The following is an 11812-nucleotide window of genomic DNA, read 5'->3' as shown; positions in this document are numbered from 1 at the left end:
CTATATATGTCATTGCACTCCAGACTCGACTGTCACTATAATCAGGCACTGGATATTATATGTACGACCTCCATATAAACTCTTAAAAGTAATATAATTATTAGAATATAAAAAAGAAATTTAGATAAATTGAATATTATAATTGAAGGAGAATTGTCATCCAAGGCGCAACGGAATTTAAAAATTTCTCCATTTAGTGATCCTTACGAATGGGCATGATCAATAATATAATCGTTACCTCTTGTGGCGATTCAAACCTTTGGTGCAGATCCCTTGTAACGATCAAAACCTTGGATACAAATCCACGGAGCGATCACGAACGTTGAACGATGACAACGTCTCTACTCAGTCCACACGAACGGGTTCCTTCAATCGCAGTGCTAGCTGTTATGAATGAAGGCTTTGAGTGAGAGAAAGAGAGATACGAAATTCCAACTCTTCAGTTGTGTTGTAATCCCATGTTATAATGCTTCTACCCAAGGGTTCTATTTATAGAACCACTTGTGTGGGCTTCAAGCTAAAAAGCCCACTTAAGTGCATTTTGCCCATATCTCATAATATGCCAAAATCACTTAAGTATTTGGTACCTTACCATATTTCGTATTCTACTTAAGGGCACCATACATTACGGTATTCCTTAATTGCTCTATCTCTCATCAATCCGTCCTTTGTGTGTAACCCAGTAGGTTTTCGCGAAGTTGGCAATTATATTAAATCACGCATTTAACATAATAAACAGTGAGCGGTATCTAGCAACACATCACTGCTACCCAAGACACGAAAATGTCATGTGATCTGACAAAACCTCATGTGATAATAATTATGTGTATAATTACCCATTTTCCTTTATGTCTATATTGAACACAAGGTATAGACTGTGTCATCCTTGTCCAGTTCAATATTGGGCCCATAGACATTTATCCTGTTACGCAGGATGGCCAAATTCCATCTAGGACACTCATGTCCCTCATCATGCTTTGTGGAGTACCCATCAACTGTCTTTATGGTTATCCAGTTACGGACAACGTTGAATCAGCAATAAAGCACTCGACTCTACATCTAGGATCCATAGTGGTTTCAGGTCAAAGAGTGGTATACACTATTATCACCATGAGAATAACTTATGACACTTTGCATAACTTTCTATATAGTATTCTCATAGCGGGTCAATCCGGTATAAATATTACTCTTAATATTCATACCTATGTTTAAGACTTGATAACTCTTTATCCATGATCCATGAGATGTGATCATTAGTCTACAAACATAATAGTCTTAATGCTTTAATGTTATCCCACTTCACACTAAAGCTCGACTACAGATACTTTAAGAATAGTGTCCTTATGTTTAATGTGTTCTCATGATTAAGTCACACTTAATACATTAAACGGACTATCTATTCTAGGGACTTTATTGATCAACCATAATAAAGAAAAATGCCTTTTATTATTAATAAATAATTCGATACAAGTACCAAAAGTATTGACCTCTAGGGCTTACACCAACAATAATTAACCATACTTACATCATTTTCTTCCATGTGTTCAATTGCAACACGGTACCCACGTAGATGATGACAAAGATTATTTTCGTAATGCATACCTCGTTTGCATCACCTTGTATTGGAAAAAAATATTAACGCGTTGTATTATTAATTTTGAGAAAAAAAACTGCATTCAATGAAAATCAGTATCTTAATGCATACAAATGTGTTGGAACCTCGTTAGTAACTGGGACAAACAAGGGTATGCGTGTGAATGCCTAGACACTTAGTAACACAACACAACCTCCTATGCTTTTCACTCCTTTATAGGATGCCTTGCACATATGTCTATATAATGTTTCCAGACAAGCAGAAAAACAAACTGTATGTGTTACATTTTTCTAGGCCTCCTACTAAAGGTAACTAAGAAGAATGTAATAAATTGTGACTCTTATCTGGCATTAAAAAAGTAGCAATTAATAGTAAAATATAAAATTTTGCATGGAGAATGTTTTCCGCCTCCGTCGGGGTAGAGTTATTTTTTAGTTGTATTAATAGAGCTTCTAACCAAACAATTTTGACAGAAGCCCCATTTTTATCTGAAGTGGTCGGTTTGACGCCCAAATTCTCCATGTAAACATCGTTAGTTACATTTGTTGGGCCATTAACAGCTTTACCATTAATTCGGAGACCGAGTAACATACTCACATCCTCCAGTGTGATAGTACATTCACTAGTTGGTAAATGAAACGTATGTGTCTCGGGTCTCCATCTCTCTAACAATGTAACAACTAGTTTAGAGTCTACTTTTAAACTTGCTATCTTGACTACATTTGCAAAATTCGCTAGTTCCAAATACGGTATTATAACCGTACTTGGTTGAATGTAAGTATGAGAATGGACCCGGAACCTAATGTCTTTCTGAAATTCATATAAAAATGATAATGAATATTTTTTTGTGATGAGAAGCCGAATTTAAAAAAAAAATAAAGAATACGCAGACTTACATATTCGGCAATGTTCGCTGCTGTCCCACGGTGTGATTCATCCATCCACAACAAAGACATTTTATAGTTGTGAAATAGATATGAAATAGAAGATAATGAATATTTGACGTGAGAAACTGAATTTGTTTGAAGATTGAAAGTAGTTGATGAAAATTAGTTGTTGATGAAAGGTTAATTTATAGGGGTGGAAAAATATTAAATCAATTGGTGAAAATAGTGTAGGTTGATGGAACTTATGAGTGCATGCATGCAAAAAAACCTGTAGCGTGTTCCTTGCAAGGATTCCCCGCTCCAAGATTCCCTGGATGATTAGACATGGAACTACCAAATATGCACGCGTTCAGAACCGCCCATTGAATGGCCGAGCTAGGCCTGCCATCGTGTTGACTCGTCCAACGACAGGACGAGCTTGGTCTTCAAGCGTTTGGGTCGTCCAACGAATGGACGAGCTTGGTCTTCACGCGTTTTCTATCGTCCAACGAAAGGACGAGCTACTTCTGACTGCTTTTTTATCCGCCCAATAAATGGCCGAGTTAGGGTTTAGGGTTTTGTATCCTTGGAAATCGTTTTTTGACTATAAATTAGGTCTTTAATGGTATTCATTGTCAACAAACCAAATCTCTTACATTCATATCTATATCCAAATGGCTCAAAGAAATTTAGTTGTGTCTATCCATTCTAACGGGTAAATTTTCACAGATGTTAATGAAGGATTCTCATTTAGAAATGCAAATGTGCATTTATTCAAAATCCACATCAATTATGACTTCCATCATCTAAAAGATCGAATTGAAAAAAAGTTACAAAGTTGTGTTGAAGACAGTATTTATCGCCATCCATTAATTAATGGAGATAATGATACCGTCTTTTACGTAATGACACCTATTGAGAATGATGAAGATGTCAAGTCAATGTTTCAATGTCATATAACATTTTCTCAATTACCTACCATTGATATATATGTTCTTCTACTTGAAAATCTTGAAACATATCCAACGCAATCCATACAGTCACACCAGTACAGAATGAGTCAAACCATTGACGAAGAACCGACTTAAAATAATGAATCTTTCATACCAAATGAAGAGGTGGACGACAATAGTGAGGATGATCAAAAATAGGTCCTTTTTGAAGATCTATTTGGTGTTAGCGATGACGACGACAATGAAGATATCATCGACACACCGACCGTAGCACTAAGAGCTCAACCGATTAGTTTGTACAACCCATATGTTCACATGAAAAATATAAGTTTGGATGATGCTGAACCAATCTCCGATTTTGGAAGTTTCATACCAATTCACAATGCTGACGAAATAGAGGAGGGCATCGAGTTTGAAAATAAGGAAGCGTGTGTTGTTGCGTTGCAACAATGGCATATAAAACGTAGTCTAGATTATTCTGTGACTAAATCTGACAATGTACGTTATGTCATCAAATGTAGAAATTCTGCATGCAATTTCAAATGCAGGGTTTCTTTATGTAAGGGCAACTCAAAGTGGAGAGTTGGTAAGTCTGGTGGGCCTCATACATGCACAACCACTTCTATGTCATAAGACCATACAAAACTCAGTTCAGAAATGATTAGTAAGAGCATAATGGAGCTTGTAAATCGCGACGCTTCTCTTAAGGTGAAGGTGATCATCGCTCATGTTGCTGAAAAATACAGGTATATCATATCCTACAAAAAGGCATGGATTGCAAAGTGTAAGGCAATTGAGTCGTTGTATGAAAATTGGGAGACATCTTACAATGATCTGCCGTAGTGGATACTGGTAATGAAAACATATCTATTAGGTACTATTATAGAATTGTAATCCTTACCTGTGATCTCAAATGATGGATCACACTTGGGTGACCAAAGGATCTTTCATCGTCTTTTTTGAACGTTTCGACCATGTATACGTGGTTTCGCGTATTGTAAACCTATTCTGCAGGTTGATGGAACATGATTGTATGGAAAGTACAGAGGGACTCTGTTGATGGCTGTGACACAGGATGGGAACGGGAACATTTTTCCAATAGCGTTCGCATTGGTTGAAGGTGAGACAAAGGATGCTTGGAGTTTCTTTCTTAAGATTTGAGAATACACATTACTCCACAAGCAAATTTGTGTCTAATATCAGACATGCATGAATCCATAAAGAGTGCATATAAAAATCTGGAAAATGGATGGCAATATCCTCCGTCTTCACACGTCTATTACATTAGACACATTGCACAAAACTTCATGCGTGAGTTTAAAGACAAGGAACTGCACAAAATAGTTGTTAACATGGGTTATGCGTTGACAGAGGAGAAATTTAACTACTATCGGGGGGAAATCCGAAGAACAAACAATGACGCTTTATCATGGATAGACAACATCCCTCGGGAGAAGTGGGCAAGGGCATTTGACGGAGGGCAACGCTGGGGTCACATGACAACTAATCTGGCAGAAGCAATGAACTCCGTACTCAAAGAAACCCGAAACCTTCCAATCATTGCATTGGTCAAATCTACGTACTATCGATTAGGATCACTATTTGGTAAAAGAGGCCATCAATGGACAAAAATGTTAGCCTCTAGGCAAGTTTTCAGTGATAACTGCAACAAGGGGATGACTGAGGAAGTCAGTAAAGCTAACACACATAACGTCATGCAATTTGATCGCGAGAGATTCTATTTCATGGTCCAAGAGAAGATTAATCAGAATGATGGTCGACCAACCGGTACATTCAGCGTTGATCTTAGGAAACAACACTGCGATTGTGGAAAATTTCAGGCATTTCACTTACCTTACTCCCATGTAATCGTAGCATGTTCGAGTATACGTCAGAACTACTCCATTCACATACCAGACGTGTTCAAAATTCTTAACGCCTTCAAGGTCTATAAGGAGAGTTTCCTAGGACTTACCCATGAGGAGAATTGACCATAATATGAAGGATTTACTCTTTGCCACGACGACTCTATGAGAAGGAGGAAGAAAGGGCGTCCAAACAGCACCCAGATTAAAACCGAGATGGACAATATTGAAAAGGAAAAGAGAAGGTGTGGGATTTGCCGTGAAATATGACACATGCGTAGGAAATGTCCAAATGTTGCAGGACCCTCTAGATGATTATGTTTTTTTTATTATTAACTATTATGCACGTACTATATATCAACCATTGTGTATTAATAATGTCTTTTGGAAACAAACATTATGAAATACATTTGATAATCAAAGGCTTCTAGTTACAAAGTACAATCACATCAACTAAAATTCTTAGAGGTTATTAAAAAACTAATCAACAACAACAACCAACACAAGTGGACCTTCAACTCCTCTGTTAACTTCACCACTATGTCCCGAAAACATACACTGAACGTCTTCATCATTTTCTATACGATCCAGGTAATACATGTACCTACCATCGGGGCTTGCATCAATCAACGTTATGTATGGACAACGATACTCTACTTTTCTCACCTTTATACGACGCCCGCCCAACTGTCGAAAGCCAACGTGGATGGCTGCACTCAGTATTCTGAAATTCCATTGCAGATCGAGGCAAACACTGGTTTTTTCACCTTGTCCATAAAATACAAGACCCCAAACAGACATTCTCACCAAAATAATTTGATGTGTGATCTGAATTACATTTCTACAAGTCCTACTATTTATAGAAAATTAATACATGAATACTCGGCCAATCATTGGCCGAGACAGTACAAACACAAAGCAATTGCTCGGTCAATGAAAGTCATTGGTAATAACCATATTATTTAAAAACAATATTAACTCATTAACTTTATTAAATTAATTTAAAAAAACAAAAAAAAATATTAATTCATTCACTCGGCCATCCATTGGCCGAGCTCATGCATGTGGAAAAATTCATGTTAGTATTCGTCCAATCAATGAGCGAGTCAATGCAGCCATGTTTCGTCCTTCACCAACTCGTCATTTGAATGGACGAGTCAAAAGAATAAAATGAAACATTCTAAAAAATTATTTTTAAAACAAAATATGTTAAAAATATTATTTAAAAAAAAAGGGCAAAAAAAAGAAAAAGTCTAGAAGAGAGCCATGGTAGTTGTACTTGATAAAAATTATTTTAAAAAATAACAAACACGATTAGATTATGACATCATGCTGACATATCCAATATTAATCACATAATATCATAATTATAAAGAAAACCGCAAGAAAATAATTTCTGCAATCGTTAAATTATAAATAAACCAACACCGTCACTTCCGTTGACTCATCGTTGACATAGTTAATAACCGAAAAAACTACCAAATCACTCACACTGTAACTACTCGCTGGAAAACTCACAGTTCCGGCACCGGCACCAGCACCGCCGTAACTAACATAGTTGATTAAGAGGTTAACGTGTAATGCAGGAAAAACCTTTCGATTGAAGATCTTGTACGGCACACATTATCGAAGATCCTTCCTTTCTGCAAATTCTCACCTTGCCTTATTCCGTAATTCATTCTTTTTCTCGTTCTCACTTCTTCTTCGTCTTGAATATATAATCATCATCTTCATTTCTTCAATTTCCATAACCTTCGATTTTTCATCTTTCTTATTCGTAAATACTCTTTTCATGCTTTTTCTTTTCTTTTTCTATTTTTTTTTTCTTTTTCATTTTTATAATTTTATGCATGCTTTTAATTAAATTTTTCTTGTTTTTTTTAATTATTGGAGTGATTAGAATAATAATTTAATGTAATCTAATATTAATTAATGATTTAATATTATGTTCGTGCTTTTGTGATCTTGTTGATCTTTCAGAACATTAGTGGCTTTTGCAGTTAGTGTTATTGCCACGTTCATTTTAGTGGCATGATTAGAGGATGCATGATTTCATATAATCTCAGTTTAATTACTTTTTATTTTCCATAATCTTTATCATTAAGTGTTTTTTAAGACGGTAATTATTAAGTTAACCCTTTATAATTGTGTAATAAACTTGGAAGATTTTACTTACAAGTTATGTTTGTTCATTGCAGTGTTCTTCATCTTTGTGAAGGTAAATTACTGAATTGACTACTCTACCCCTGTGATCATGCCTGCTGAAACAATGGATTCAAAATTGTGGAAATCGGATGAACTTTCTGAAGGGCGTGGTTAGTATTAGGATTCTATTCTATTTGATTCTCGCGTTACTATTAAGCACTGACGGGTTTATCTGTCCGTTTTTTGATTATCTTGTTAGTTGGTACTATTAAGTACTAACGTGTCAGTCTGTTTTTTTTTTCTATCGTTATTGTTAAGTACTAACCAATTTGTTTGTTCTTTTTTGTATTGTAACGAAGTTAATATAGTTTCTTCTCGGGAAGAAACAACTCTCTTTTCAAGTTCTTGGTTCGATTTGTTTAGCAAAAAATGTAAGTCTAGTTTACAAATTTGTATGCTAAAGTTTCTTGTAAAAACTGTTGGTTAATATGCTATGTGTTTGTAATGTATGTGGTTCTGTTTGGGCAGTGCGATTATCTGCGAATAATGCTTCACATGCACATTCTGTGGATGCAATTGCATCGCATTACGAGGAACAGAGGCTTCGTGACTCTCTTGAAGAACTCGAGGCTCGAATAATTACAAGTCTACTCCCTAACGAGGATGATTTGCTTTCTGGAGTGAGGGATGACCTTGTCATTCCGAATAGGACGCGTGATGAGGTCGATGAACTAGAGCTTTTTAATAGTGGTGGAGGTTTTGAACTTGAAGATGATGGTAAGTCGTCGTCCAGAGAAAAGAAGTCTGAAATCGTTGGTGGAGATAGTAATAATAACTCAGTCGTGGGAGAAAATCGTTCTGGTGAACACTTTTCTAGAAGATTATTTGTGAAAAATATCGACGCTGATGTTGAAAACTCCGTATTGAAAGCCCCTTTTGAGGTATAGACGCTTCATATTGAAATACGGAAAGTGGATTTTGTTGACTGTGATAATAACTTACTTTTCTTCTTCTTTTTGAAGCAATTTGGAGATATTGACAGTTTTGATAGAGCTTGCAAGCATCGAGGGAATGCTATGATAACATATTATGATGTCAGAGATGCCCAAAATGCAATGAGAGCACTCCAGAACCGACGCTTCGGCTGCAGGAAATTCGACATTCATTATTCGATTCCTAAGGTTTGATGCTGCATTTTTTATCTCATGGAAACAACTTACGACATGTCATATTCTGTTTTTAGCTTATTTTCAATAGCTCTCTGTGATAGTTTATAAAAGCAGATTGTATCTTATATGAAAACACTTATAACTTATGTACATTGAATAGAAAAAAGCTTATACATAAGCACTTTTATAATAAGTGTTAATGATTCAACAGATTCATCCCGAATTCGAACAGAAAGAATGCAACCTCTGTCTACATCAGAACTGTTCTCCTCTTAACCCAACAACTGGCTCCCATGGTAGAGAAGGCTTGCATCAGGGGATCTCTCCAAGTGTTCCGAACACGTCACCGTCTCTAATCATACATAATTCAGTTGGAAACCAATGTGAAATTTCTGAATCAAGTTCCTCAGGCCAGTTGAATTTTGATACTCAGCCTGAATTAGCTTTTCAACCTCATTCCTTCTCAGAACATCATCGTAATGGTGTACGCCACAGTCCTCTTGAGGTCGCTGCAAACGTCAACCTCAAAACACAGGAAAGAATCGATAACATGCCGTTTTTTCAAGTAAACTCCAATAGACCCTTCATGGATTTTGAAGCATGTGGTAAGTCAATGGTGCAGTTGATTAGTAACCGAAATATCGTGACACTTTGCATTTTTTCGTATTTAACAAGATATTTCACTCTTTTATCAGTTTCTAAATCCTCTGGTAATGGACGTTCAAGCTTCCCTCTCCCTGGCCATCATGAAAATTGGAGCAATTCCTATCTGCCTCGACCTATGTTGCAAAATTCACCATCATTTTTCAATGGAGCTTGTGCAGCACCTACTATACAAAGATTGAACCAAATTTCTATGCCACCATCACATATGCTAACTGCTGTTTTACCAACAAATAACCATCTTGTTCAATCACCTCCTCTTTGGGACAGTAGATATCCTTATCCAGCTGAATCTATAACACCACACCGTGTCGACTTTGTTCCTCGTAACATGCTCCCTCATTTTGGACTCAACTTCCACAACCAGAGGAGCATGGTGTTTCCTGAAAGAAACCATATGATTAATTCAGTTGATACTACTTATAAACGCGTTCGAAGCCGTAGAAATGTAGGCACGTCGAACCCGGCTGACTTGAAACGGTATGAACTTGATATTGACTGCATTAAAAGGGGCGAAGATAACCGAACAACGCTTATGATCAAGAACATTCCCAACAAGTAAGTAGTAGTACTACCATTCTGTATCGGTTTTTTTCTCCATATTCTCTAATGCAAAAAGTTTATATATTCATTAGATATGTTTTTTTATTATGATCTAGATCATTTTTTCAACATCTCATTTCTACGCAGGTATACTTCCAAGATGTTGTTGGCTGCAATAGATATACACCATAAAGGAACTTATGATTTTTTGTATCTACCAATTGATTTTAGAGTAAGTGTTTTTTCTCATAGAGTTTTTAGTTTATCCTTTTATTCCTTTTATTTTTCTTAATTATTCACATGGAATCAACATTGACTGCAGAACAGATGCAATGTTGGATATGCATTCATCAACATGACTGATCCTAGCTTCATTGTACCATTCTACAAGGTTAGCTGCAAAAACGACAACGATTGTTGCTAAAATTAATCGCATACATCACACACACACGCACACGTTATATCAGTAACTAAAGTCTAAGATGTAATTGTGGCAGGTGTTCAATGAGAAAAAGTGGTTGAAATTCAACAGTGAGAAAGTGGCATCACTCGCATATGCTCGCATACAAGGGAGAGCCGCTCTTATTGCTCACTTCCAGAATTCAAGTTTGATGAATGAGGATAAGCGTTGCAGGCCTATCCTCTTCAACACGGATGGTCCAAATGCTGGTGATCAGGTACCATAAGATTGACTCTAACTCATCCATACATAACCCGTTCGTAATGCCGAAATACGGCATTGTTTATAATCTCTTTTCAAACTTTATCTCTTTTAAACGTTATACTTGCGAATCATCTCATACGATTAGTTGTCCATTGCTACTAACTTTTCTAGCGAAACAGGTACCTTTCCCAATTGGTATAAATGTTGGCAACAAAAATGGAAAAGATAGAAGCAACATTCATGAGGATAACACTGCTAATTTGGGAAACTTACAACCATCATCTGATAAAGACAGTATTTCAAAGGAATCAGACTAAGGAAGTCACATTTGTTTCTTTTGATGCCTCATTAATTTTACTTAAATCACTAACCATACAAATTAAAGTAATTTGGTTAGACAAATAAAAGTGCTTATATTAGGAGCATATGTACATAGGTACCAATACTTCACTTAAGCCAAGAAGTTTTTCAATTCATTGTTTTTTGTTATTATATACGATCATATTAGATCAGTGTCGTCTCGGTGTCTATGTTGATGCTTGAAAGACATCAATAGAATCCGTCTCAACTTTGAGTTTGCAAGGCAAAAGTATAGGAGTTTCTGAAGTATGAACTATGAACATTGGAGAAGCTTGTATAGTTCCTTTTTTTTTATTCAGGCAATTTTTTCCTTGTAAATTTGTTTTTCAATGGAAATTTTAATGAAATAATTATTTATTTTGCTGAGTACTTCTTTGGTATACATTTTGATTGTTCACCATTGTTAATATTTAGCATTCATACTCTTCTTGTAAAAGATATTTTGATTGTTAAAAACTCAGCTCCTTTAAAGTGAAATATAATTGAAAGATAATTTTCATAATGTTCTATGACTAAAAAAAATCATCTAAAAATTGAAGTTTATTTTATTAAAAGAAAAATCTACAAATATTGAACGTTGAATATCTTAAAACCATTCAAAATCGCAACAGTTTCATTTTATAATGTCTAACCAACATAAAACAAATTAATACATGATAATGACAATACATATAATAATAATTAGAGTTAGTTACTAGTGTGAGAAGTTAGTTAGTTTATTAACTAAGTTGGTTAGAAATTAGTCAACTTCTCTACACTCTAGAATGACCTATATTTTGGAAGACCTGGTCATACAATTTCTCACTGGTCTAAATTATTAGATATTAAATAGTTCTGTCATTAGGATTTTATTATTGGTTATTTTTCCTAAAAAGGATAGTTAGTTACTTGATTCCAGTATATAAAGACACTCTTACCATCCTTTGTATTAATTGAGTTTTAATAATAAAGTTTAGCCTAAATGGCTATTTTCTTCAATCAATCACAAAG

The 11812-nt window shown here is 35.5% G+C and overlaps 2 protein-coding genes across 4 annotated transcripts; both read left to right on the top strand.

Annotated features, from left to right (window-relative positions):
- The first annotated feature begins 4618 nt into the window (after positions 1-4618).
- On the top strand, positions 4619-5404 carry LOC127131827 (uncharacterized). Its single transcript, XM_051060724.1, has one exon. The coding sequence runs from the start codon at positions 4619-4621 to the stop codon at positions 5402-5404; it is 786 nt and encodes a 261-aa protein (XP_050916681.1).
- A 1294-nt stretch (positions 5405-6698) lies between these two features.
- On the top strand, positions 6699-11144 carry LOC127128369 (protein MEI2-like 4). 3 transcript variants are annotated; one of them, XM_051057620.1, is made up of 11 exons: positions 6699-6948; positions 7477-7593; positions 7783-7854; positions 7952-8364; positions 8446-8604; positions 8804-9197; positions 9288-9813; positions 9946-10030; positions 10121-10189; positions 10296-10475; positions 10642-11143. In XM_051057620.1, exons 2-11 carry the CDS (start codon positions 7533-7535, stop codon positions 10777-10779), a joined length of 2097 nt encoding a protein of 698 aa, XP_050913577.1. In that variant the 5' UTR covers positions 6699-6948; positions 7477-7532; the 3' UTR covers positions 10780-11143. The 3 variants fall into 3 exon arrangements, with proteins under 3 accessions (XP_050913577.1, XP_050913579.1, XP_050913578.1); XM_051057621.1 differs by lacking the exon at positions 6699-6948 and adding an exon at positions 7024-7055 and having other exon boundaries at positions 10642-11144; XM_051057622.1 differs by lacking the exon at positions 10642-11143 and having other exon boundaries at positions 10126-10189; positions 10296-10480.
- The last annotated feature ends 668 nt before the right edge of the window (positions 11145-11812 follow it).

This window comes from Lathyrus oleraceus, chromosome 3 (genome assembly GCF_024323335.1).
Source record: "Lathyrus oleraceus cultivar Zhongwan6 chromosome 3, CAAS_Psat_ZW6_1.0, whole genome shotgun sequence".
Classification (NCBI taxonomy): domain Eukaryota; kingdom Viridiplantae; phylum Streptophyta; class Magnoliopsida; order Fabales; family Fabaceae; genus Lathyrus; species Lathyrus oleraceus.
Note: the sequence above shows the minus strand (reverse complement) of the source record. Positions and strands in the feature narration are given on the sequence as shown.

Bases quoted from the DNA above. Each gene is read 5' to 3' on its own strand.
- LOC127128369 (XM_051057621.1), top strand. From the start codon at position 7,533: ATGCCTGCTGAAACAATGGATTCAAAATTGTGGAAATCGGATGAACTT. The intron at 9,814-9,945 runs GTAAGTAGTAGT...ATTTCTACGCAG, and splicing joins ATCAAGAACATTCCCAACAA to GTATACTTCCAAGATGTTGT. The intron at 10,476-10,641 runs GTACCATAAGAT...CTAGCGAAACAG, and splicing joins GTCCAAATGCTGGTGATCAG to GTACCTTTCCCAATTGGTAT.
- LOC127131827 (XM_051060724.1), top strand. From the start codon at position 4,619: ATGCATGAATCCATAAAGAGTGCATATAAAAATCTGGAAAATGGATGG.